Source organism: Anabrus simplex, chromosome X (genome assembly GCF_040414725.1).
Source record: "Anabrus simplex isolate iqAnaSimp1 chromosome X, ASM4041472v1, whole genome shotgun sequence".
Classification (NCBI taxonomy): Eukaryota; Metazoa; Arthropoda; class Insecta; order Orthoptera; family Tettigoniidae; genus Anabrus; species Anabrus simplex.
This window is the reverse complement of record NC_090279.1, coordinates 141,547,932-141,574,606: the sequence shown is the minus strand read 5'-3', so window position 1 is coordinate 141,574,606 and position 26,675 is coordinate 141,547,932. Positions and strand designations below refer to the sequence as shown.

Here is a 26,675-nt window from a genome sequence, read left to right as displayed (position 1 = left end):
TAGGTCTGGGGAGCGGCCATTGTTGGATTAGGAGGGGGGAGGGGAGGAGTGGTGGGGGAGGAGGAGTGGAAGGAAGGGAAGTATGGAGGGTGATGTGGTGAAAGTGTGTGGCGTGACAAAGTATTATGCATAATCTGAAAGACCGATCTGTTTTTCGGGATATTCATGTTTTTGAAAAATTCAATGAGAAAGTCGAATAGGATCTTTGGTTTCTCTGAGATATCATTTAAGTTTAGGTTGGGATTGAAATATTGGTCTAAATGAATATAGAGGTTTTCAGTGACGTCTAGGAGAGAACCTTTGTTGAGAATATCTAGTACCTCAAGATCTTGATTTATTTCAGTAAAATTGTGCTTAAATTCTTTTATATGTAGGCCGACTGAAATAAATCAAGATCTTGAGGTACTAGATATTCTCAACAAAGGTTCTCTCCTAGACGTCACTGAAAACCTCTATATTCATTTAGACCAATATTTCAATCCCAACCTAAACTTAAATGATATCTCAGAGAAACCAAAGATCCTATTCGACTTTCTCATTGAATTTTTCAAAAACATGAATATCCCGAAAAACAGATCGGTCTTTCAGATTATGCATAATACTTTGTCACGCCACACACTTTCACCACATCACCCTCCATACTTCCCTTCCTTCCACTCCTCCTCCCCTACCACTCCTCCCCTCCCCCCTCCTAATCCAACAATGGCCGCTCCCCAGACCTAAACTATACAACACGCTCTGTTTCTTCTTCAACTCGCGACATAGCTTTTCCGCCTCATGTCCCGCAATAAACATCACAGAAACCTGGCCCCCCCCCCCTACACGTAATGCTGCAACAATACACCACAAATCTGGCACAGTCAACCTCCAAACTCTCAAAAACGTATTCCTGAATACCAATTTTATATTCTTGTCGAGCTGAATACCGGACCTGTGAAGATTACAAGACTATTTTGTGCATCTACAGAATGGTTGTTTTTGAAGCTATGTAATATAGAGAGAGACTTTCATAGGTGGTTAAATGAAGAAGTTATATCATGTTCAAGATCATCCTTTCACATCTCTACACAGTATTTAAAATACAACTCTTCTCCGAAGAACTCTTAAGGCTTCACCTTACTCTTTCCTGCCTGCTGGCTCTTTAGAAATGTGTGCGCGTACGTTTTTGTATTCAGGTATCATTCAAGGCAAATATTTTCGCACTGCAAGTTGTGTGGTAAGCTCATTTTTAATATGCATAACGATGCATTTGTTTCTACATTCGGCCCTGTTTTCATCTCCTCGTAAGATGTGTATTGTTTAATGTAACACCTTGTGTAAAAATTGGGTTAAATGAAGGAGTTATATCATGTTCATAATCATGCTTTTCACGTCTCTGCACAATATTTAAAATGAAATTTACCGTTGGTCTTTATAGCTATTGTTGAAAGTGAAGGAGAATTTCCTGTTGTATATGTTTATCAGGAACTCAAGGGAGACTTCATTAGCTAGTCGGAACATAGAAAAAATGATGAACTCTTCTCAGAAGAACTCTTAAGGTTTCACTTTACTTTTTCCTGCCTGCTGGCTCTTCGGAATTGTATGCGCGTGTGTTTTGTATTCAGGAATCATTCAAGACGAATATTTTCACACTGCAAGATGTGTGGTTAAGACTATTTTTAATATGTATAACTTTCCCTGTTTTTATCTCCTTGTAAGATGTATATTGTTTAATTTCCTGTTGTTGTATGTTTATCAGGAACTCAAACGAGACTTCATTAGTTAGTCGGAACATTGAAAGTATGATGAACTCTTCTCAGAAGAACTCTTAAGGTTTCACCTTACTTTTTCCTGCCTGCTGGCTCTTTAGAAGTGTGTGCGCGTGCATCTTTTATTCAAGAATCTTTCAAATTCAAATATTTTCGCACTGCAAGTTATGTGTTTAAGCTTATTTTCAATATGTACAACTTTTGCTCTCTCAACGGTGCATGTGTTTCTACATTCGTCCCTGTTTTTATCTCCTCGTGAGATATATTATTTAATGCAACACCTTGTGTAAAAAATGGGTTAAATGAAAGGAGTTACATCACGTTCAAGATCATGCTTTCACGTCTTTGAAAAATGAAATTTACCGTTGGTCTTTATAGCTATTGTTGAGAGTGAAGGAGAATTTCCTGTTGTGTATGTTTATCAGGAACTCAAGGGAGACTTCATTATTTAATCGGAACATAGAAAAATGATGAACTCTTCTCAGAAGATCCCTTAAGGTTTCACTTTACTTTGTCCTGCCTGCTGGCTCTTCAGAAATGTGTGCGCGTGTGTTTTATACTCAGGAATCATTCAAGAAGAATATTTTCGCACTGCAAGATGTGTGGTTAAGGTTATTTTTTAACATGTATAACTTTTGCTTTCTCAACGATTCATTTGTTTCTATATTCATCCATGTTTTTATCTCCTTGCAAGATTTGTATTGTTTAATGTAACACCTTGTGTAATATGAATGCCTACACACTGGCCTATTTTCCCAGTTTTTGGCTGATGATGACGCCAACACAGCGTCGAAACTAGTCCCAAGTGCAAATACATGTTATAAATAAACCTATAACATTTTTGTATTGAAAAGGTGGAACCTTTCTAGTTTTTCCTATCTTCCATTCTCAGTTCAATACGGACCAAAAATGAAACTCTTATGTTTAAACTGGATACCAGTGTCGGATGGCCCTCACCTTTCTGCTGTTGTCGTACATACAGCGCACTTCCTCAGTTGCCTGCAATGGTGTATCATCATCTGACAAACTATCCAAACTTCCTCCAGCCTCACCTGGATTTTCAATGTCCTCAGAATCATTTTCACTGTCAATTTCACTAAAATCACTACCCTCATGAAAAGTTTGTAAAATAACCAATTCATTTAGCAATGTTTTTGATTTCAATGGTGCCATTTTTGTGTACTACAGTCACATGACAACTGCTAGATACGACATTTGTATAGACATGAAACTCGAACAAATACTACAAAAAGTGACAATACTGGAGGTCAGTGTGAACTGAAGACATTCAAGTTGATGTACTACAAATGTTTTGCCAACAGATGACATAACAGTTAAGAAAACACACATTTACTGAGGATCTCAAAAGCGATCCTGGACCACAGGAAGGCGCACTGAGCCACTTTCAGTGATCCTTGGCACTTCTTGGTTAATATCCTCCTAAGTGAATGTCCAAAATAAATTACCCTACTCTCCGTGTCTGGGAAAAATCAATAAATATGACTGAAAGATAGTCCCAACTTCTCAACAAAAACTGAGAGAATTCTAGGCACATGATCTTAATGCTGGTTTTTGCTATGCTTTCGGGAAACTTACCAAACTGTGAAGTTATGAAGTTAATTGTAATTGTGAGATTTTATACAGCCATTATAGGCAATGTAAAACACAAAATGGTGCAAATTTCCTAATGTAGGAAAGTGTGAAGATAAATGTATTGTATATCCATTTTATTCTTTGTTATTTATTACTATTAGAACTTGCAGTTAGCAGATTTGTCTCGAAACTGGTCATAATGTCTACCAAGTGAGGAATGCAAACACCTAAAAAAGAAAAAGAAGGCAGACTTGTTTATGTTTAGAAAAGAGTACATGGAAAGTGCCAAGAAGAAAGTTCATTCAGATTTTGCAAATCTGGTAATGAGGAAAAAATTTGAGTGTTGTCTGTCTTTTTTCGTACAGATGCCTCCTCACCCCAAATTATCGTACACTTCTGTTACATTCTTGTAAAAAAAACACCCCCGTTCGAACAAACATATTTTATGACTGACGCCTTACAGATATTCCTCACACGAAAGCCGCACACTATATTTTTGTTATAAGGTTTGGGGGGAAGTTGCATCCATTATGCAGATAAATACAGTATTTCTAGTGTCAGTTCACTACTGTTATCCTGTACTTCCACTTGTTTGTATTACAGGATGAGTCACTCCGCTGTGAAGTTAACTCCTGCCAAGGAGTCGCCTAGAGGCCTCTACGCAGTTATATCCTCGTTATTGCTCATAGGAGGCATCGAACCAAATCCTGGGCCTGCCTTTGAGGTAAGTGAAGTACTTTGTATTATCAATATATCTTGTACTAGCTGTGGTACTCGGCGTTGCCTGGATAGTTTCTGAATGTTTACCTTTTAAGATTTGTATTACCAGTTAGTTATGTGTGAAGTATATTTTTATAGAATTCCTTTTTGACTTGCAGATTGATATGTTACGATCTATTATGGAGTTTTAGATTTATTTAGATGTGTTTGATTTCAAGATTTAGATTATTTAATTTTCAGGTAAATCTTTGTCCTTATGGAATCTCAAATTGACTGGGAAGTATGTGATCCTGTCAAAAATTAATAAGTGATAACAATATGTATTTAGCTGTCGCACTATAGATACGATGTACAGGATTTCAACTGTCAGTGAGACTGTCCTCCCTCTTGCCCTCCCACCCCTAAGAGATAAAAAATCTGGATTGTCACCATTCATCTCAGTGACCCCAAAACTGTAGATTCAACACCATTTTCAATTATTTTTATATCTCACCCCCACCCATCCCAAAGGGGGCTGAACATGAACTTTAAAAAATTCGGAGTGTCGCTACTCATTTCAGCGACCATGAAAACTATGGATTCGATACTATTCTAGATTATTTTTATCCTTGCCCCCTGCCCGTAAGGGTGCTGGAGGTGTCTTACTCCCACGCAGTTTGTCTCTGATACTAAGTCATAAGTGTACCAAATTTGGTTGAAATTGCTCCAGTGGTTTAGGAGGAGTGTAACACATACATACAAACAAAAAATGACATATATATTATTTTTATACTTCACCCCCTTTCCATCCCTGCCCAAAATGAGTTGTATGAGTGTCTTACACAACAGTATATTTTTTCCAGATAGTAAGTCATATGTGTACCAATTCTGGTTGGCAGCTATGCCCAAACGTACATGCACAATCTCGTTCTGTAGAATCCTGGAGCTGACGTTGCCATGGTTACGGCAGTTCATTTCTTTTATCCGATTCCTAGAGCAGGGGTAGTGTGGTGCCAATATCTCCATAACAGTTGGTTTTAGGGCCTTAAAACATGGTTTTCGGGCCCATAGGGCTTTACATTACATGTCACAAATCTCACGTTATGGTCTGTATTGAAATGTACTTAACCCCTTAACTGGGTAATGGTTTCATAACGTCAATCAGCCAGTGGGTAATTATTCAGCGCAACGTGCACTTTTGGAATGGGTACAGTAGCGTGCGGCAGATGTAAATACTCAACAGAAAAATATATTTTACTTGATTTACTTGAATTATTAGTGATGTAGTAGAAATTCATTAGCATTATGTTACTACCGTTTTTCGTGTAAACCCGTAAATATATACATATATACACAGTGTGTTCATACAAAAGTGAATATAAAAAGTGTTCCTTTCATTATTATGGTGACATTTTTCAAGTTTTCAGATATGCATCATTAGGTTCTACATACTTTCTGGTTTTTAGGTCATTCGGAAATTGCGCACAGTGTGGTAATTACAGAAGCATGGGCAAGCACAAAGTGCCACGTCACATTCCTCACAGCAGTAGACAGTTTCTCGTCGCCTCTGGTTTGACAGGCACACTACACGACATTTTCTTGAGTGATTCCTACTTCCGGTTGGCGGGTTCTCAGATAATTCAACGTCTTTCCTAACCAAGCCATGTTCACGTCACACGGAACAGTTTACTATGGTACACAGACCAATTTATAAAAAGTTATCAGAACATGGACAATGGAGCTCGCAGAACAACTGCATCGTAACGACGACGACAACTCGCAAATGTAGTAAATTCAATGTACATATGCACAAATAAATTCTTTACGAAGAATTTGGCGTGGACCACATGAGGCAACACAAGACAGCTGTCAGACTGCCGCCTGGGTGCGAACTACCTGTCTGGCGTGAGACCAGATAAAAATGAATAGGACAGCAATAATCACATCTAATATGAATGGAATTAGTTTTAAATTACAATAGTAGATGGCAGAAGTGATTAAGAATAGGCAGGCGCCTATAGGCTGCTAACCCTATGTAAGAACACATTTAGAATTACAAGAACGCCTAAAGGCGTCAAACTCAATACTCGTGCGACAGCTGTTAAGGGGTTAAAGTCAAATAATACTAGATTATAAATTCCACCTGTTCAATACATACAAGGTTTTTTTAAATTTAAATTTAAGAAATACCGTAGTTCTTAACATATTAGATATAGGGACATGTTTCACCCATAAAGAGGCCATCATCAGCCTAAAAATCTCATACCTGAAAGAAAGTTCAGGATCCTGATTGCTCTTATACGTCTAAACTATAAATAAGAGTGTACTGTTTTAGGAGCAAATGTGTATAAAATGACTGGCAAGTAGAATATAGTAGTTACAAGTACTCTTATGACAAAGTCTTATAATCAGTCCTTATTGTAGATCTTTACGAATGTCTTTTTTATTAAATGTGGTAACAAGTAGTTAGTTAAAAGTACAAAAAGAATATGTAAATTGCTGCGTTGAAATGAAATCTGGTAAATATGGTGCCTTATTCTGGAGGTGGCATAAGGAGCTTATAATAGCTTAATATTTAGGATAAAAGTCACTCTTAGTGGTAGTTAAATTTAAATCCAAAGTTGAAGTTGTTAATTTTATGTGAAAAGGTAAGACAAACTTCTTGAAGCACTTAGGAGCGAGGACAAGTACTTGTCATAAACGTAGCTATTTTTATAATTAGCTGTTAGACGTGGTTGTAGCTTCTTGTATTAAAAGTCGAAAGGAAAATGTGCGAGGTTGAGTAGAGACGCTGTGATCAACCTGTAGCCAATACGTACACATTTGCATAACTTTCATCCAGACGTCTCGGACATTTTCTAGTCGTTGTAAAATAAAATATTTTATTACTTCCTTGTTCACAAAGTCTGGCAGTTAGTTAATGTACATATTGTAAACTATGTAAATATGTAATAAGCATAAGACCATTTTATTTAGTATTTTATATTAATTTAAGTTTAGTATTAAGTTCCGATGTTAATAGAGTTAAGACTTGACCTTAAGATTAGTATTAGGCTGAAGATGCCCAAAACTAGGCGAAACATGTCCCTAACTAGTGTTTATATTTCATGTAGATTGTAATCGCTACAAAATATAATTGTATTGAATAGGTGGACACGGTAATATTTTTCAAGAAATAATTTTACTTACACAAAAATTATAGCTGCAACGAGACTTAAACTCACGTCGTTGATTTTGCAGACAAGTTTGGTGATCACTCAGCCACCGCTCAAGTTGACTGCATTGTACTTCTCGCAAGTATATATGCATTGCATTGGAATCGGGGATTCATCAGGTTCTCGACGGTTCGTCAGGATTCATCGGGAAATATTAGGTTGCGGATGTAACATTTGTTCGCCTTTTAGCATTCTATCACCTCCACTTGGTCCGAAGCGGATCTTGCGTCATGACATTTGACCTTAATTTTTTTCAAAAACGAAAGCATATTGACCTAAACCCTTACACACTAGTTACTGTTGAGTGTCTCTTCCCCCCTCGCAGGTATACTGAAGCACGTAGAAATTGGTTGGATATAAGGTCTGTCCCCTCCTTGTAAGTCCTGTTTCTACATGGAACCAGTTTGTTTGTCCTAACTTAGTCTTCACACTATTTACTCACTTTTTATACGTGGATTTGATCATTTGTACTTCTGCTGTTCCTACCTACCTATTTTATCGTTGCATCCTAGACCAGTTGCTGTGTACACTGTTACATTCCATCTCACTATCTACAAATGTTATTACTGCTGGTCTGAGTAGCTCAAACAGTTAAGGCGCTGGCCTTCGGACCCCAACTTGGCAGGTTCGATCCTGGCTCGGTCTGGTGGTATTTGAAGGTGCTCAGATATCAGTCTTGTGTCTGTACATTTACTGGCACATAAAAGAACTCCTGTGGGACTAAATTCCGGCACCTCAGTGTCTCCGAAAACCATTAAAGTCGTTAGTGGGATGGACTTAAAGCAAATACATTATTATTAAATGTTATCACCAAATATTTCCTCAACTCCCATCTTTTCTCCATCATGTTTCATAATGCAAAAATCAGATCAAAAGTTGAGTTATCTCTTCTAAACCCGTGTCGTTCTTCCTCCATTTCCTTTTCTACTTGCATCCTCAGTCTTCCCTCCATTATCCTCTCAGAGATCTTTGCTACTTCGGAAATGAGGGTGATTCCCCTATAGTTGCTACATTCTTTCTTAGTCACCTTTCTTGAAAACTGGGATTATCAAACCCTTCTTCCAACCTTCTGGTATTTCTTTTTTTCTATATCACTCCCAATAATCTTTATCCAATGTAAGCCTACTGGTCCTGCTGCCTTTATCATTTCTGTAGCCACTTCATCCACACCTGGTGCTTTGCCTGCTGTGACTGTGGTGCTCAAGTGCAGTCTATCAAGCACATAGTTCAAGAGTGCCCCCTACGTGCATTTCCTGGCTCTGTGGAGGAATTTTTTTAAGTAACACCAGAAGTGATTACATGGATAAAAAATTTGGACATTAAAATATAAAAGTGAAGTCCTGATGCTGTCACCAACTTGTATATTTGTATATTTTGTATTATGTTTGTATATTCTGATTGTCATGTACACATCATACGCTAATAATAATAATAATAATAATAATAATCGTCTTTATTGCTCCTTTTATTTCCAACATTGTTATATCTTCATTTTGGTTTTCTTCCACCATTTCTTCTTCATGTTCCTCCTTTTCCTCCAGGTCTTTGAATTTAATATTAAGTAATTTAGCAAAACACTCCTCCCATCACTGGAAAATATTCTCTCTTTGTGTCAAAATTTGTCCTGTGTCTGTCCTTAAAAATTGTGTGCCTTTTCTCCTGTTTACATTGCTTTTAACCAATCCATACAACACTTTCTTACTTCCTTTAACAAGGTTTCTGTGAAGTTTTCCCGGCACTTCTGTTTGTCTTCCTGTACAATCTTCTCAATTGAATTAAAATCTTATAGGTTCCACCTTTTATAATACAAATACAACATTGTTAGATATGGCTAGAGATAGTGAATTTTATATTTCTAATTATGTGAGTGATTCTGACACTGCCTTTGTTCCTTCTGTATCAAATCCTGGACGACAATCTTGTGCGTTGGAATACAGCAGAGCAGTTTGTAATTTAAAAGTTTGAGGTTGATGTCTAGAATAGTTTTTGCGTTACATGAGTTTGAGTGCAACAGCGTAAATTTGTTCTTGCAGGCTTGAACTATCCGGTCAACAGTGTAGTAGCCTCCGGTCAGACCCGGTCACCAATGTGTTAATATTGGTCATGAATTCAGTGTACTATTAATCCATTCCTCTCACAAAAATCTAGTACCGGTGTATTTTTCCTGCATTTTTTTTTTTTTTTTTTTTTTCCTTTTTCTTTTTCATAACTGAAAGGTCTGATTATGTCTTCTTTACCTTACCGGTCTGTTCCTCTTTGGGCATTCATGTCTCCTATTATCACAACTTAGGGGGCCGATAACCTAGATGTTAGGCCCCTTTAAACAACAAGCATCATCATCATTATCATCAACTCTTTATCTTAAATGCACCTCCCCAGCTCCTCCAAGAATTCCTCTACTCTCTTCATTATTACCTGTCTGAGGCACATACTCTGCACATACTGCACTACATCTCCAAGCAAAGTCTGATTTTCATTTACCTGGTAGACATTCTCTATGTACTGTACCCTCACAATAAAATCTACTTCATTATTGCAGTTTGCACCTCCACTCCAAAACAATTTTCCCTTTCTTTTCCACTTTGTTCCACTCAATCCCAATAATGCAGTGTCCTTCCTTTCGATGTACAGCGAAACCTCGTTAGTGTATTCCTCATTAACAAGTTTTCCCGCTTAGCACAATGTAAATTTGACGTCCCGATTCTCATAGTATTAAATCTATATAAAAAATTCCTCACTTATCACATCACAAATTTTCGCTAGTACCGCTTAGTATGATCACATTTTTCCTAGACTTGAAAATGTTACTGTTTTTGTCACCCCTTCTGAAAGAAAAGTGATTTCCAACTCGGGTAAGAGCCGTCGTGACACTTGCATGGTTATGGGAAAAGGCCTTTCTGAACTTCAAAGGAAAAGTCACACTTTTGGGGATGTTCAGTTTTGCTTGCCGGTTAACAAGCGAGATTGCTGAATAGCAGAGTGAGCTATTGTTCTTGTTTTTCGCATTCCATTCAGATGGTAAAACCTATAATAATGTCAACCATGTGTGACAAAATACTATTCCAACATACTGCTAGGAGCGCTTTATGTACAGAAACAAAAGACACTTGCCGCACTCACTGAACATGTTCAGAAATCTCACTGAAATATGTTAATTTGTGTTTAACAATAAGTTTTGTAACAAATTTTGGAATTGTGTTTGTGAAACAGGGCATTTTTACTGAAGTGTTAAATTAATAACAATTGTTAGTTAACATGTGTTAAAATTCAACACACTGGGCGAGTTGACCGTGTGGTTAGGAGCGCGCAGCTGTGAGCTTGCATCCGGGATATAGTCGGTTTGAACCCCAGTGTTGGCAGCTCTGAAGATGGTTTTCTGTGGTTTCCTATTTTCACACCAAGCAAATTCTGGGGCTGTACCTTAATTAAGGCCTTGGCCACTTCTTTCCTACTCTTAGGCCTTTCCTATCCCATCGTTACCATAAGTCCTATCTGTGTCGCTGCAATGTAAAGCCAAATAATAATAAATTTAACACTGAGTTGGAGAAACCAGGCTTAATTATTGTAGTTTGTAGTGATTGCAGTCGGTGTCCGCATTTCTACACCGTATATTAAGACAATGAAGATGTAGCATTTCACCATCAAAGCTTAGTCTTGATGTTCAAAACGTTACTTTTCAGTATTGAACTGATTGTGATAGAGGCGTTTCATGCCTGTTCTATTCAGGTGATTGTTCTCTACCTAAATTCACACAGCTTTCTAGGAAATGAAACTTTGTGATATCTTAACTAGTGATGGCCAGAATTGAATACGTACTTTCCAGAATCGATTACAGTGCATCCAAGAACATTTCAGAATCAAAACTTGCATTCAAAACCAAGTTCTCTAATCTTACATAACTTGAGTAACTGAAATGCAAGCGAACTTTGGACATCAAGAACAATCCATGTCCAGGAAGCGTTTTAATAAAGGCTAGCTTTGTACATGTAAGAAATTTTAAACTGCAGCTATTTCATATAGATTTGATTTTACGCCATTGGTTGTTGTCAAGATGAGTATTTTCATTCTCTCATTCTCTCTCTTAATACTCTTATTACTCTGTATATTTTTATTCATTTATTATGTACATATCAGTTGTGTTAACTAACATTTTATTTCACCGAGAGAGTGGCTGCGTGGGTCGGGGTACAAAACTATCAGTTTGCATTCGGGAGAGAATGGGTTTGAATTCTACTGCCAGCAGACCTAGAGATAGTTTTCTGGAGTCACGGCTTCTTCCTTCCCGCTTCTAGCCGTTTCCTATCCCATTGTTGCCATAAGACTATGCATATCCAAGCAACGTAAAGCAAATTCCGAAAAAATATAATAAAAACATACTGTATTTCTCTTTATAGGAAGTATAAAGAAAGCAAACTATTGATTGTGATTTGCTTTCAGCTAGTGGCCTATAACCATCATTACAACTTTATATTGGTGTATAAGCTCAATCAGTTTATATTCGAGAAGTTCTCTTTTTTCCATCTGAGAGAAGCATTTGAATATATCTTAGGTAAATACTCGTACCTCCATCATGAATACAGAGGTAATTCTGAGTTATGTCCACACCTGTCCTCACCTTTCTCAGATACTACATAAAGGGAGACCAGTGTGGTCTCGCTTTGGGTTTATCATTATCATTATTTTTTATCATTTTATCATACCTCGAGTGCAAGTATTTGAATACTTTTATCAGGACTCGAGATATCTCGAGAACTCATAAGAATCGAATTCTTTGACAGTTTGGTCTTGAATACTCCCATCACTAATCTCAACCCTATTGCTTCAGGTTTAATGGTCCCACGCACTCACTTAGAAATCACATTTAAATCGCCCTCAGGACGAGTAAGCCACCTGGTCAGAACTACTGTGCACCACCATAAATGGAACAGCAACCAAAATTTTTATGCAGAGTTTTCAGTGAAGCATTCAAAATAATTTTGCTCACTAAAAATGACATCAAAACAAAGATTTTTTTGTGATAAATCTCAAAACATTCGGATATATGTGGAGGCACACAACTTATTTATCTTTGCTACAATATCATTAGGTGCGAATCTTACAAACCTGGGACATTAGAATACAGAGGGCAAAGTAGGCCTTAATTTCATCCTCATTATATCAAAACCACTCGTCACTGTCTATTCTTTATTTCCTACCCGATTCTGATATTTTTTCCATAGTGTAAATATTTGTTTCCCGTGCAATATGGGGAACCAATGGTTCCATGAACTCCAAAAACAGACAACTCCAGTACAAAATCATTTAAGTATTTGTCTCTCGGTTCTCCTGACTCCACTGGAAAGACTGTAAAATTATGATTAATTGGCTGATTATCACTATTACTAACCCACACCAAGTCACTATGTTTTGTGCCTTCGCACGCGGGGATTTAGATATGATTTCACGGTCACTCATATCAGATGAAGTGTCACTTCCATGTAAAAACTTTTCTTCAGTATTATCATAGTCGCCATCACTGTCCTCCGGATTACTGTCTAAAACACTTTCAATTAACTCAGCAATAGCCACTAGCCTTTACTACTCAGGGAGCCATAGCTAGGGGACTGACACCTGATGAAATGTTTGTGCTTTCAAGAGACTACAATTGGGTAATAAATTACAGTACAAGTTCTTAGAATGAGAGCTGTAAACAAGCCACATTCCTGTTCTATTCATAGAAGTTCGCAAAAGTGAAATCCTTGCAGGTGTGGTCAAAATATAAGCTGGTACATACAACTTGGCGTGGCGTGTGAATGTCTTGTCATTTGAGTCGAAGGCCTGGCCAATGCTCACGTGAATGACGCATCAGATGAGTTGAGTTGGTTAACCATCAGTTGTTATTGACTTTCTACTACATCAGCAAATACAATTGTGTGGTCTGAGTTTCTGTAGATTGTTGCATTACCATAGAAATTGTCAGTGTCTGCAGTCCTTTTCAGACACGATGGCAAACTTCGCTGAGTATTGGCTCCTTTATCTCAGCCATTTGATTCCAGTACAAGTTCTTAAAAATTCTTCTATCTTTATCATCAATTCCAGTTTTGTTAACCCATCCAAGTCACAGTAAATGGCCACATTGTTGACTGTGGAATCAGATATAATTTGCCCACCCATAATTTGAACACACCTGTCGCATATAAACATGCATAAAATAAAAATTAATGCAGATAATTCACTCAAATTTCGCATTCATGCCATTGAAGGTTATGACTTGCCCATTCTTCATTCCTTGAGTGACTGCTGGCTGTGGTACAAATGTTTCATTTGATATAATGTACTCGAAAAACATTGCAATTTTGGACGTTGGGCAGACTACATTTTTGTAAGTATTTCTGAAACACCACTGTATCCACGAAGTGGGTAATATCAGGATTATCATGTTCTTTTTTGTCCAGTTTCCAATCCTTGTGGTTTGGAAGAACTTGGCGCGGCACTTTCACTCTCACTTTCTTCAATATTCTGCTCACTTCAGTAACTTTCACTGTTGCTATTACTATCCTCGAACTTGGATTCATTTTCCAAAATGTCATTATTGCCATAATCGCCATCTAAAACAATGCCAACAAGCACTACAATCTCTCGTTGACATTACCGCGAAACCGGTTCTTCTGCATGATGAAAACTGAATACTGATGAAAATAAACTGTTACTGAACAATTCCATTGTCACACAGGAATAGACAGCATTGTTTAGGAACAGTAGATTCCTTTAGTTCCCTACAGTGTGTATTGTTTGCAGTTATATTGCAAAGGGAATCTGTACAAAAAAAAAGCGAGGCACTCCATCATTATGAGCCGAGCTTGTCATTTTATTCATGCGCCGAAACACCACGTGCTACCAGAGCTAGTCATATGACGCGAATGGGTTAGGGATACTTATCAATTCAGAATGTAGTAATGTCGAAGGCTTACTCTTGGTCTATGAAATAAGCAAAAACATCACAATTCTCATGTCATCATCTTTGAAATAAACTCTGTATTCAATCGTTTTTCTAGTATGATGAGCATTCCTTAGTGTTGGACATTTGTTCCTGATAACTTTTCCTTCCTTGCCTAGTATTATTTATCTCTTAACCTCTTGCTTGAGAATACTAGGGAATGAATTCAGAATTGATAATTATCATATACCACTTCATATGTCTCCGTCAAAATATTTCTCTGTGGGTCTTTACCACATGTTGACCTTCTCTCCTCCATTCTGACCTAGAAGTCTCTACTTTCCAGTATCATGTTTTCTGTGTGTCTGTTACTCTTTAGTATTAGGTTGTAGTATTAGAATATAAAAGTAACATAATAAAAGTTGCAGGTCAAATTTTGGGAAGAACATCACTGTCTGTCGCAGCCCCTAACCGTACCGTAGTAAGTACTCATAAATAGCATAAATAGCATCTCGCTATCTTCTCTCCCACTCTCCCTTTCGCCAGCTCATCACTCACATACTTGAATATTCCTAGAAAATGTTTGCAATGACCCATATGCACTCCGAGTACTAATACTTCGAAACCTTCATTTATAAAAATCACCGTGATTGCTAGGTAGCTATTGCAATGCCACCCTGAGAAGACAAAGAATTATTAGATGTAATAAATCTCATTTTTGGTCTGTATTGAAAATTAACAGTTCAACAAAAATAAAGGTGTTTTAATTGAATCCACCTATTCAATACTTTTATTTCCACTTATAGTGGTTACATAAATAGACTCACAGTTAAATGGGACATGTTTCCCCCTCAATTAAGGGCATTTTTAGCGTAAAAACAATCAAGAGTACAACTAATATTAAAAGTGGAAGCTAAAAGTTTAGGCAGTTATTAAAATTTGGGACATAAAAATGTGAAAAATGATACAATATATGAAGATGCTAATGGAAACACTGTCAATGATTAAACTATAATCTTGTCGGAGACTAGAACTTCTTCCATTAAAATTCCAATTAAAAAAAATTCCAATTAAAACACTTCATTTAAAATGTTAGTGGAAAACCAAAGTGGTAATAATATAAAGCCAACGACATGAGGGCGTGAACACAAGCATAAACATGATTGTCATAAATATAATATGTCCAAGGCCGCTGATGAAATTCGTCAGCATAAAGTGAGACAGAAGCATCATTTGAAAAATTGTAAGTGGCCCTTAGCACCGTAGGTAATATTGGCTGAAACCTTGCTAGGAAATGTCAGTAGATACTGATATAATGTTTTCTGTAAGAGAAGGAAAAGATGAAATAAGAAGTTGAACGTAAGGAGAGAATTCGGATTACATAAATTGAAACAGATGAGGACTTACATGTTAGTTGAAAGTTGTTATTTGTTATCTACAGTTGTGTTGGTTGCTGCCCTTTTGTTGGCTCTGAGTCTGGTGTTGTAACTGTGCTGCAGAGGCAGCAGTGAACTCGGAGGGGAAGGAATAGGGGAGTGTGGAAGGGAGGAGAGGATGGGTGGAGTCAATTGTGGCGAGGCTGACAAAGGGGTGGAGTCAACCGTATTGCTGGAAGTAGGCTTAATATATGTAGGTATGGGAGGAGTATTAGAGTATGAAGAATTAAATATATTAGGTATCCTAAATTTATTCGAGCTAACTGACTTTAATAATTTCGGCATTAATTCATGTAACATACTTTTACTGTCCATGGTTTCATTAAGATTTTGTTGCTTGTTGTACATCTGATCTAAATAGATATATAAACTTTCATAAGGAATAGTACCGTAACTTCTGCAGCAACTTCTCCGGTATTTCGTATAGATATCCGTTCAAACTATCACGAAGGATATAATTTACTACATTAAAAAACACGATACGCCTGTAAACTTCCATTTAAAAAGAAGTTAAAGAGAATACACGGTAATAGTTAACAGTCGTTGTATTGTTATTGATTATTGTCGCTCCTCATATTCAAATATTGCATTGTTGGCTACAGTCGTGAACAAAGGGTGTAGTGTAGTCAAGGTAATATAAATAAAAATCAGCTGACCTTGTATTCCATTCATTTGTACTTCTGAGTAGGTAGTTAGTATCCGTAATTTATATTTCGCTCCCTCGAACTTTCAGTATTTATGAGCGGTTAGCTAATAATAATAATAATAATAAAGTTCATATATCCCAGTAATTGCAGTTCAAGTCCCTGGAGGAGGAGGAGGAGGAGGAGGAGGAGGAGGAGGAGGAGTAGTAGTAGTAGTAGTTTTGATAGAAATATTTGAGAAATTATTGTAGACAACCTCGTATTTTTCAGCAGGCCTAATTAAGGACACTTTTTTTTTTCTCCGTCCCGTGGAGTATGGAAAACAATAGTAATCCACCAGCTGTAATAATCACATAACCACATTTCGGTAGAATTGTAGTGAAGATAAGGTATAATATATTTTAGATAGTATCTTGCCAGTTATATTCGTGTTTTTCTTCGTGTACGGCAAACCTTTTGATACTTAAGCATTTAACCAAACGCAGTGTAGTGTAGTGTAGATACATTGTAGTATAGATACAGTACACACCGGGCGAGTTGGCCGTGCGCGTAGAGGCGCGCCGCTGTGAGCTTGCATCCGGGAGATAGTAGGTTCGAATCCCACTATCGGCAGCCCTGAAAATGGTTTTCTGTGGTTTCCCATTTTCACGCCAGGCAAATGCTGGGGCTGTACCTTAATTAAGGCCACGGCCGCTTCCTTCCAACTCCTAGGCCTTTCCTATCCCATCGTCGCCATAAGACCTATCTGTGTCGGCGCGACGTAAAGCCCCTAGCAAAAAAAAAAAAAAAGATACAGTACATTTAGATAGTGCCGTATCTTGCCTGCTATATTCGTGTGTATCTATTAGACCGTAATACTAATAATAATTTGTCTAAGCATTTAGCTTCGTTGGTAATCTTTGAGTACAGTAGTTCTTGCAAATTTCATTTCTGTTGTGCTTAGTAGTGACCTACGGTACGGTGCCGGTATCGTAATTAGGATAAGTCTGAAAGTAGTTTAAAAATTACTGTAGTGTACTGGACAGTAGTATACGAGTAATATCCTATTAGAATTGAGTGTGCTTATTTTATTATTGTAAAATATTTGTGTAGTACTGGTGTAGTAGAGGTATCCGTAGAAACTCTTACTAAAATACTGTTGTTGTAATTAGGATAGGCTTAATTGCAGTTTGGAATTGTGTAGTTCTTTCGATATTCAGTAATTAACAGCAGTTTTTATCCTGTTAGGGGTTGTAGAATTTAAAAAAATAGAGCACGACTAAGTAGTATTGTAGTGTAGTCGTATATTAATTACCTTATTGTTGTGTACTATCCCAGACAATATATCCCTTCTTTCATTTATTTTTTGCAAATAAGTTATTTTATTTTTTAATTTAATTTTTTTTCCCCTTAAAGAATGGCTAAGGAGCGCGAGTGTACTTACTGTGGGTGTGGTGAGGCATTGAGGGGTATGAGGGAGGAGTTGGAAAGTTTGAGGGAGATAATTAGGATTCTCACAGAAGACAGGAAGGAAGATAGGACTCCCTCAAACAATGTACAGGTTACAGTAGGTGTATAAGAGGGAGGGGAAGGAAAGGGAAGAGTTGTAGAAGACAGGTGGTCTAATGTTGTAAGGAGAAGGAGATTGCAGGCTAAGGGCTCTATTCAGGATCAGAATTCAGGACAGGTGTCTGTGCGAAATCGGTACGAGTCACTCCAGGTAGAACAACAGAGGGAAGATGAGGGACAGGGAACTGTTGCTGAGATGCGTGGAAGTAGGAGGAAGAGAAAAGGTAGGAAAGGGAAATGTAGAATAGAGGATAGGAAAAGACAGGTGGAACAGGGTCATGGGAAGGAGAAAAGGGAGGAGGAAGTAGCTTCTGCAGCAGTGAGAGAAGATAGGGCTGACCAGGAGGGGAGGGGATCAGATGAGGTGGGGAGGGTTGAGGCTCTGGTCATGGGGGATTCCATCGTTAGACACGTGGGGAAAGTGTGTGGAGGAAAAAGAACCAGGGTAGAATGTTATCCAGGAATTAGGTTGAGGCAGATGTTGAGGAAAGTAGAAGAGAGGGAGGAGGGGAAGGAGAAGGTGGTAGTGTTTCACGTTGGTACCAACAACATAAGGCAAGCTGATATAAGTACCAACATAGTTGGAGATGTGTGGGATCTGGTAAATGCAGCATGGGTGAAGTTTAAGAAAGCGGAGATTGTTATTAGTGGAATACTGTGTAGGAGGGATACTGACTGGAGGGTGATTGGGGATTTAAATGAGACTATGGAGTGGGTATGTGGGAAACTGGGAGTTAAATTTCTAGATCCTAATGGGTGGGTAGGAGATAGGGATCTGCGCTCAGATGGCCTTCATTTAAACCGCAGTGGTACATATAAGTTAGGAAATTTGTTTGGAAGGGTAATAGGGAGGTACATTCAGGGAAACGGGGTGGCCTAGGGAGCGGTGATACGGGAGCAGGGAACTGGAAATCAAGTAGGGATGACATAAAATTGTTAGTGTTGAACTGTAGAAGTATTGTAAAGAAACGAATAGAATTAAGTAATTTAATAGATATATATTTACCAGATATTGTAATAGGAGTTGAATCATGGCTGAGAAATGATATAATGGATGCAGAAATTTTCTCGGCACTGGAGTGTGTATCGTAGAGATAGGATAGGAATGGTGGGAGGGGGAGTGTTCATTCTGGTGAAAGAAGAATTTGTAAGCTACGAAAAAGTTTGAAGATGAGACACATGAAATTCTAGGTGTAAGGCTCATTTCTAAAGATAATAGGCAACTTGATATATTTGGAGTGTACAGATCGGGAAAGGGTAGCACTGACGCGGATTTGTAATTATTTGATAGGATAGTCAGCTATGTGGGAAACGACATGGAAAGAAATGTGATTGTAGCGGGAGATCTGAATTTGCCAGATGTCAATTGGGAAGGAAATGCGAATGACAGGAAGCATGACCAACAAATGGCAAATAAGTGAATATGGGAAGGCAGCTGATTCAGAAAGTGATGGAACCAACCAGAGGGAAAAATATCGTGGATGTGGTGCTGATAAAACCAGATGAGCTCTATAGGGAAACTGAAGTAATAGATGGTATTAGTGATCATGGAGCTTTTTTTTGTGGTAGTTAAAAATAAATGTGATAGAAAGGAAGGTCTTAAAAGTAGGACTGTTAGGCAGTACCATATAGCTGATAAAGCAGGCATGAGGCAGTTTATAAAAAGTAACTATGATCGGTGGAAAACGGTAAATAAAAATGTAAACAGACTCTGGGATGGGTTTAAAGAAATTGTTGAGGAATGCAAAAACAGGTTTGTACCTTTAACTCATTGGGCCCGAGCCACGGAACCATTCCGTGCTTCGTCTCGGTGGACCAAATGCCGGACCATGGAACTGTTCCGTTGTCTCATTTTACTACGTAATTCAACTTTTCCTCAAGAGATGGCAGAGTGGGTTGCATTTGTGATTTGTGTAGGGATTCTTTCTTTGCAATGTTATATGCTCTTTGCTAATATATATCGATAGTGTGCTTGGTAATATTAGTTTGAAGTGGGCTATCTCTCGACTTTGAGATTTGCTTGTAAACAAGATGGCTGCCAGTATAGGACTGATATTTACCGATATATAACCCCTTTTAGGAAGTAATGATGATTAGGAATGTAATTTTTTCAGTGAAATTAGTAGTAATATTAGTATTAGTGTTAGCAATGCTCCTGAAGAATAAATAGATGTGGAAATCGAAGAGGAAATGCAAAAAGAAGGCCGTGTTACAGCTCAGCAGGCGGACTGAGTACGGACCCGTGATGCTAATAAAATAAAATGTTTTACTGTATTCCTTGTTCCGCAGTTTGTGGTATGAAAGCCTTTTGTTTTCATGTATATTTAAATCTTTAGTAGTCTTGTAAGAAATTTCTCACGACATGAATCGACACTATATTTCCTCCAAAATAATTCCAGCGCCAATGCAGTTTCAATCCAACAAATATGCAGGGCTCAATGGGTTAAGGGTGGTAAGGAATGGTAAAGACCCACCTTATTATAATAGAGAAATAAAGAGACTAAGAAGGAGGTGCAGACTGGAAAGAAATAGAGTTAGAAATGGCTGTGGAAGTAAGGAGAAATTGAAGGAACTTACTAGAAAATTGAATCTAGCAAAGAAGGCAGCTAAGGATAACATGATGGCAAGCATAATTGGCAGTCATACAAATTTTAATGAAAAATGGAAGGGTATGTAGGCCCTATAGGTATTTTAAGGCAGAAACAGGTTCCAAGGAGAACATTCCAGGAATAATTAATGAACAAGGGGAGTGTGTATGTGAAGATCTTCAAAAGGCAGAAGTATTCAGTCAGCAGTATGTAAAGATTGTTGGTTTCAAGGATAATGTCGAGATAGAGGAGGAGACTAAGGCCAAAGAAGTAATAAAATTTACATATGATAACATTGACATTTACAATAAGATACAAAAGTTGAAAACTAGAAAAGCGGCTGGAATTGATCAGATTTCTGGGGATATACTAAAGACAATGGGTTGGGATATAGTACCATATCTGAAGTACTTATTTGATTATTGTTTGGTCGGAGGAGCTATACCTGATGAATGGAGAGTTGCTATAGTAGCCCCTGTGTATAAAGGAAAGGGTGATAGACATAAAGCTGAAAATTACAGGCCAGTAAGTTTGACATGCATTGTATGTAAGCTTTGGGAAGGCATTCTTTCTGATTATATTAGACATGTTTGTGAAATTAATAACTGGTTCGATAGAAGGCAATTTGGTTTTAGGAAAGATTATTCCACTGAAGCTCAACTTGTAGGATTCCAGCAAGATATAGCAGATATCTTGGATTCTGGAGGTCAAATGGACTGTATCGCGATTGACCTGTCTAAAGCATTTGATAGGGTGGATCATGGGAGACTACTGGCAAAAATGAGTGCAATTGGACTAGACAAAAGAGTGACTGAATGGGTTGCTGTATTTCTAGAAAATAGATCTCAGAGAGTTAGAGTAGGTGAAGTTTTGTCTGACCCTGTAATAGTTGAGAGGGGAGTTCCTCAGGCCAGTGTTATTGGACCTTTATGTTTTCTTATATATATAAATGATATGAGTAAAGGAGTGGAATCGGAGGTAAGGCTTTTTGCGGATGATGTTATTATCTATAGAGTGATAAATAAGTTACAAGATTGTGAGCAACTGCAACGTGATCTCGAAAATGTTGTGAGATGGACAGCAGGCAATGGTATGTTGATAAACGGGGTTAAAAGTCAGGTTGTGAGTTTCACAAATAGGAAAAGTCCTCTCAGTTTTAATTACTGCGTTGATGGGGTGAAAGTTCCTTTTGGGGATCATTGTAAGTATCTAGGTGTTAATATAAGGAAAGATCTTCATTGGGGTAATCACATAAATGGGATTGTAAATAAAGGGTACCGATCTCTGCACATGGTTATGAGGGTGTTTTGGGGGTTGTAGTAAGGATGTAAAGGAGAGGGCATATAAGTCTCTGGTAAGACCCCAACTAGAGTATGGTTCCAGTGTATGGGACCCTCACCAGGATTACCTGATTCAAGAACTGGAAAAAATCCAAAGAAAAGCAGCTCGATTTGTTCTGAGTGATTTCCGACAAAAGAGTAGCGTTACAAAAATGTTGCAATGTTTGGGTTGGGAAGAATTGAGAGAAAGAAGAAGAGCTGCTCGACTAAGTGGTATGTATGTCTCAAGTATTATTACAATATTATAAGTCCACCTGTTCAGTACAATACAATATGATCCACTATTTCATATGGTCAATACTAGAAGTCGAAAACCCAGTCAAGCTAGCGTTGCTGTAACAACCTGACGTACTTAATACGCTCCGTACGAGTAAGTACCGCATTAGCCATCTTTGACGTACGGGAAGTCTCTTGTACAGTACGGTATTATTCACCAACTTTCTTCTACATTTTGTTTCAGAAAATCCTGAACATTTCTTCCAACAAATGTTTCAACGGAATTATCACAACAACTTGACTATCTTTTAGATCCATTCGACTACCACCTAATTTCCGAACTCCGCTAGCTTTGACATACGTTTTATCATAAGCAACGCCTCTACATGAAGTTCCATTTTCTTCTCGACTTTCAGATATCCCAATCATATACATTTTAACTTGCTTATTACATTCACACTTCCGTTTTAAATAACTGACAGTGATTTTACCACCTTGGATTCAACTTGGGAATTGAAGAAACATCCCCCTTTGATGATTGTGTTTACACTCAAGGCCATCGCAGTCTTTATGATATTATAAAAATATGGATCCATTTTAGTTTTAAACTCTCAAAATTTCATGTTTAATCACGTTTTAATCTTCAAAACTGTTAATTCACTCTCTTTTAACATACTTTGGTGCATTATCGTTGTTTTAGATGTTATTGTATAATGTTTTACGAAATCATTTTTCAACATTTTAATCTATAATTTATAAGTATATGTATTATTTTTAAGATTGATATAGGCTGATGATGCCCGTAAGGAGGGTGAAACATGTACCTTTGACTTTTATGTATTATGTATAAAAAAATATTTGACCATATGAAATAGTGGATCATATTGTATTGTATTGAACAGGTGGACTTATAATATTGTAATAATACTTGAGACATACGTCAACTTCAATACGGAACCAAAATGAGAATAGTTACTTGTAAGTGGTATGTACCGAGCTGTCAGCGGAGAGATGGCGTGGAATGACATTAGTAGACGAATAAGTTTGAAAGGCGTTTATAAAAGTAGGAAAGATCACAATATGAAGATAAAGTTGGAATTCAAGAGGACAAACTGGGGCAAATATTCATTTATAGGAAGGGGAGTTCGGGATTGGAATAACTTACCAAGGGAGAAGTTCAATAAATTTCCAATTTCTTTGAAATAATTTCAGAAAAGGCTAGGAAAGCAACAGATAGGGAATCTGCCACCTGGGCGACTGCCCTAAATGCAGATCAGTATTATTGATCTTGCACCCAAATTCACATAAACAAGCATCTTTTCACAGTCTGATTTATAGAGCACTTAGAATCCCTCTATCTCCCAAAAATTTGAAAAAAGAAATTATATTAGGTACCTCACTAAACAAAATGGTTTCAAAATAGAAATGATCAACAAATTAATCAATAAAATTAAGAACAAGTGATCCACAAATCTGATACCAGATGAAACCAAAAAAACTGAGTATGCTGCATTCACTTTTAATAATCCAGCTATACGCCAGATTACTAACGTATTCAAGAAACATAATTTTAATGTAGCTTTCAGAACTACTAATACTAACCAGTCCATATTCTTTAATCATAAAAATGTTAATTATGATAAAAATCGTTATTTGGGATCAGGACTATACACACTCAAATGTACTCAGTTTCATACGTTGGACAGACTGGGAGAAGTTTTATGACAAGATACATGGAACATGTTAACGCGGAAAAACATAGGAAATACTCAGCGATGAGTTTGCATATCAGGGAGACTGGTCACAGATTTGAATCCATAGAGAAAGACCTAGCGATAATTAGAAACATAGAAAAAGGGAGAATTTTGAACAAATTAGAAGTTTATATATCTATTTAGATCAGACGTACAACAAGCAACAAAATCTTAAAGAAACCAGACAGTAAAAGTATGTTACATGAATTAATGCCGAAATTATTAAAGTCAGTTAGTTCGAATAAATTTAGGATACCTAATATATTTAATTCTTCATACTCTAATACTCCTCCCATACCTACAGATATTAAGCCTACTTCCAACAATACGGTTGACTCCACCCCTTTGTCAGCCTCGTCACAATTGACTCCACCCATCCTCTCCTCCCTTCCGCACTCCCCTATTCCTTCCCCTCCGAGTTCACTGCTGCCTCTGCAGCACAGTTACAACACCAGACTCAGAGCCAACAGAAGGGCAGCAACCAACACAACAGCTGATAACAAATAACAAGTTTCAACTAACATGTAAGTCCTCATCTGTTTCAATTTATGTAATCCGAATTCTCTCCTTACGTTCAACTTCTTATTTCATCTTTTCCTTCTCTTACAGAAAACATTATTTCAGTATCTACTGACATTTCCTAACAAGGTTTCAGCCAATATTACCTACGGTGCTAAGGGCCACTTACAATTTTTCAACTGATGCTTCTGTCTCACTTTATGCTGACGAATTTCATCAGCGGCCTTGGACATATTATATTTATGACAATCATGTTTATGCTTGTGTTCACGCCCTCATGTCGTTGGCTTTATATTATTACCACTTTGGTTTTCCACTAACATTTTAAATGAAGTGTTTTAATTGGAATTTTTTTAATTGGAATTTTAATGGAAGAAGTTCTAGTCTCTGACAAGATTATAGTTTAATCATTGACACTGTTTCCATTAGCATCTTCATATATTGTATCATTTTTCACATTTTTATGTCCCAAATTTTAATAACTGCCTAAACGTTTAGCTTCCACTTTTAATATTAGTTGTACTCTTGATTGTTTGTTTTTAGGCTGAAGATGCCCTTAATTGAGGGGGAAACATGTCCCATTTAACTGTGAGTCTATTTATGTAACCACTATAAGTGGAAATAAAAGTATTGAATAGGTGGATTCAATTAAAACACCTTTATTGTTGTTGAAGACAAAGAATGACGTTACGCTCAACAAACGCCATGGGGCAATGTTAACGACAAAGGAGGGAAGCGCTATTGAAAATATAACACACAGACACTCAGATATATAAACTTACTAGGACTGGAAGCAAGAAACTGCACTAAAAACACACCCCATATAAAAAAAAAGATCTGAGATCTCCAGGAAATACTGAGCCAGGCATCAAAAATTTCCACCAGTTTCTTCAAAAATAAACTTTTAATTAATATTAAGAGATAGATAACATTACAGAAATAAAATTAGAAAATTTTAATTTTTTTTGTAAATTTAAAAAATGCAAAATTAATAAATAGACCAATGAAATTGAAATAAATTTAGTAATTTAAAATATTTTCTCTTTACCAATTTTTCCTTAATTTTTAACATTAATTCAAATTTAGTAACATTATTGTGGGTCGAATAGTTAAGGTGAATAACCGTGAGTGGCTTATAACAATCCCTAGTGGAGGAATCACACACCCAAAATTTGGGCAGAAGCATAGTTCCATAAATAATCAAATGAAAATAAAACCATAAGTGTATCCAGACAAAAATATTTAATACATAACCAGCCCAAAATTAGGAAAGAAAATGATCAGACATAAATAAATATTTAAATCCTGAATAAAATCCAATGGATTAGTAAATCAACTAAAATTAAAACTCATAGTCAATAAAATGGAAATCAAGGCAGGTCCAGAAACCCAAGGTGTCAACACACACAGAGAGTCGAACGCGATCTCCCAACAGGATCAAAATAACAACATTAGTGACACCACGCAAGAACAAAAGAGTCATCCCCAAGATATAAACAACGATGACACAGTTATGTAATTGGGCAAGGCAGAGATAAGATAATACAACAATGTGAAGTTAAGATCAGGTTAAAAACCCTCCACCAAGGAATGCATAAAATCCCACGAAATAATATATATTTAGTGAACTTCTTCATTTGAATATTACATTTAAAAAATATAAGCTTGAAATAAAACCTACTAAATGTGTTCAAATAAATGGATAATATGTAGACACGTAATTGAAAATTGTTTACGTACAGTAATATTTTGTAATTGTCATGACATTCTAAGTAAATGAAAGTTCTGGATAATAAGAATAAGTAAGAATGTATCAAACATGAACTAATGAATAATAGTAATAATCAAACAATATAAACCTTAAGTACAGCATAATAATAATATATTAAGTAAGAAGGGAAAAGGGTGACAAAAATTGTGATTACGCAGCGCATAGGTCAGCAAGCGGTAATAACGGATTCGAAACAAACTCAATTATTATGAATAAACCAAAATAGAATGACGAACTGAAAACTACACTTAAGAAAATGGAAATTGAAACACCATGTAGGCATTGGTCGTTGTTGTTGATTTTCAAGATATAAAACGATGCCATGTAGGTGTGTAAACGATCAAAGTTTCAGACCCATTGGATTGTATACTCCAGTATATGGACTCTGGTGTAGTGTAGTTGACTTGCTGTCTGTGCAGTGAAGTGTTCCCCGTCAAACATACCTCGACAACAGAGATGAGCACGCTATCAACAACTGTCGTCGTTTGAGAGGGCTTGGATAATTGGGCTGTGTGTGGCTGGATTATCGCTAAGGACTGTCACTGTACGTGTTGGCCGACAAGCATCTATGGTACAACGTGTATGGCAGCAGTGGTAAAATGAAGGTACCCACACTCGTGGACCTGGCACAGCCCAGCGCGAGAGATAACTATGAGAGAGGATCGCCGCATCATTCGGATGGCCCAAA

General features: G+C 37.1%; 1 protein-coding gene across 1 annotated transcript in view; it reads left to right on the top strand.

The window, feature by feature from the left end:
• LOC136886712 (uncharacterized) overlaps positions 1–26,675 on the top strand; it is a 141,363-nt gene that overhangs the window by 16,361 nt on the left and 98,327 nt on the right. Inside the window, exon 2 of the mRNA XM_068230926.1 lies at positions 3,945–4,065. Within this exon, the coding sequence (XP_068087027.1) occupies positions 3,946–4,065 (120 nt within the window). The 5' untranslated portion in view covers position 3,945. The remainder of the gene's footprint in view (positions 1–3,944; positions 4,066–26,675) is intronic.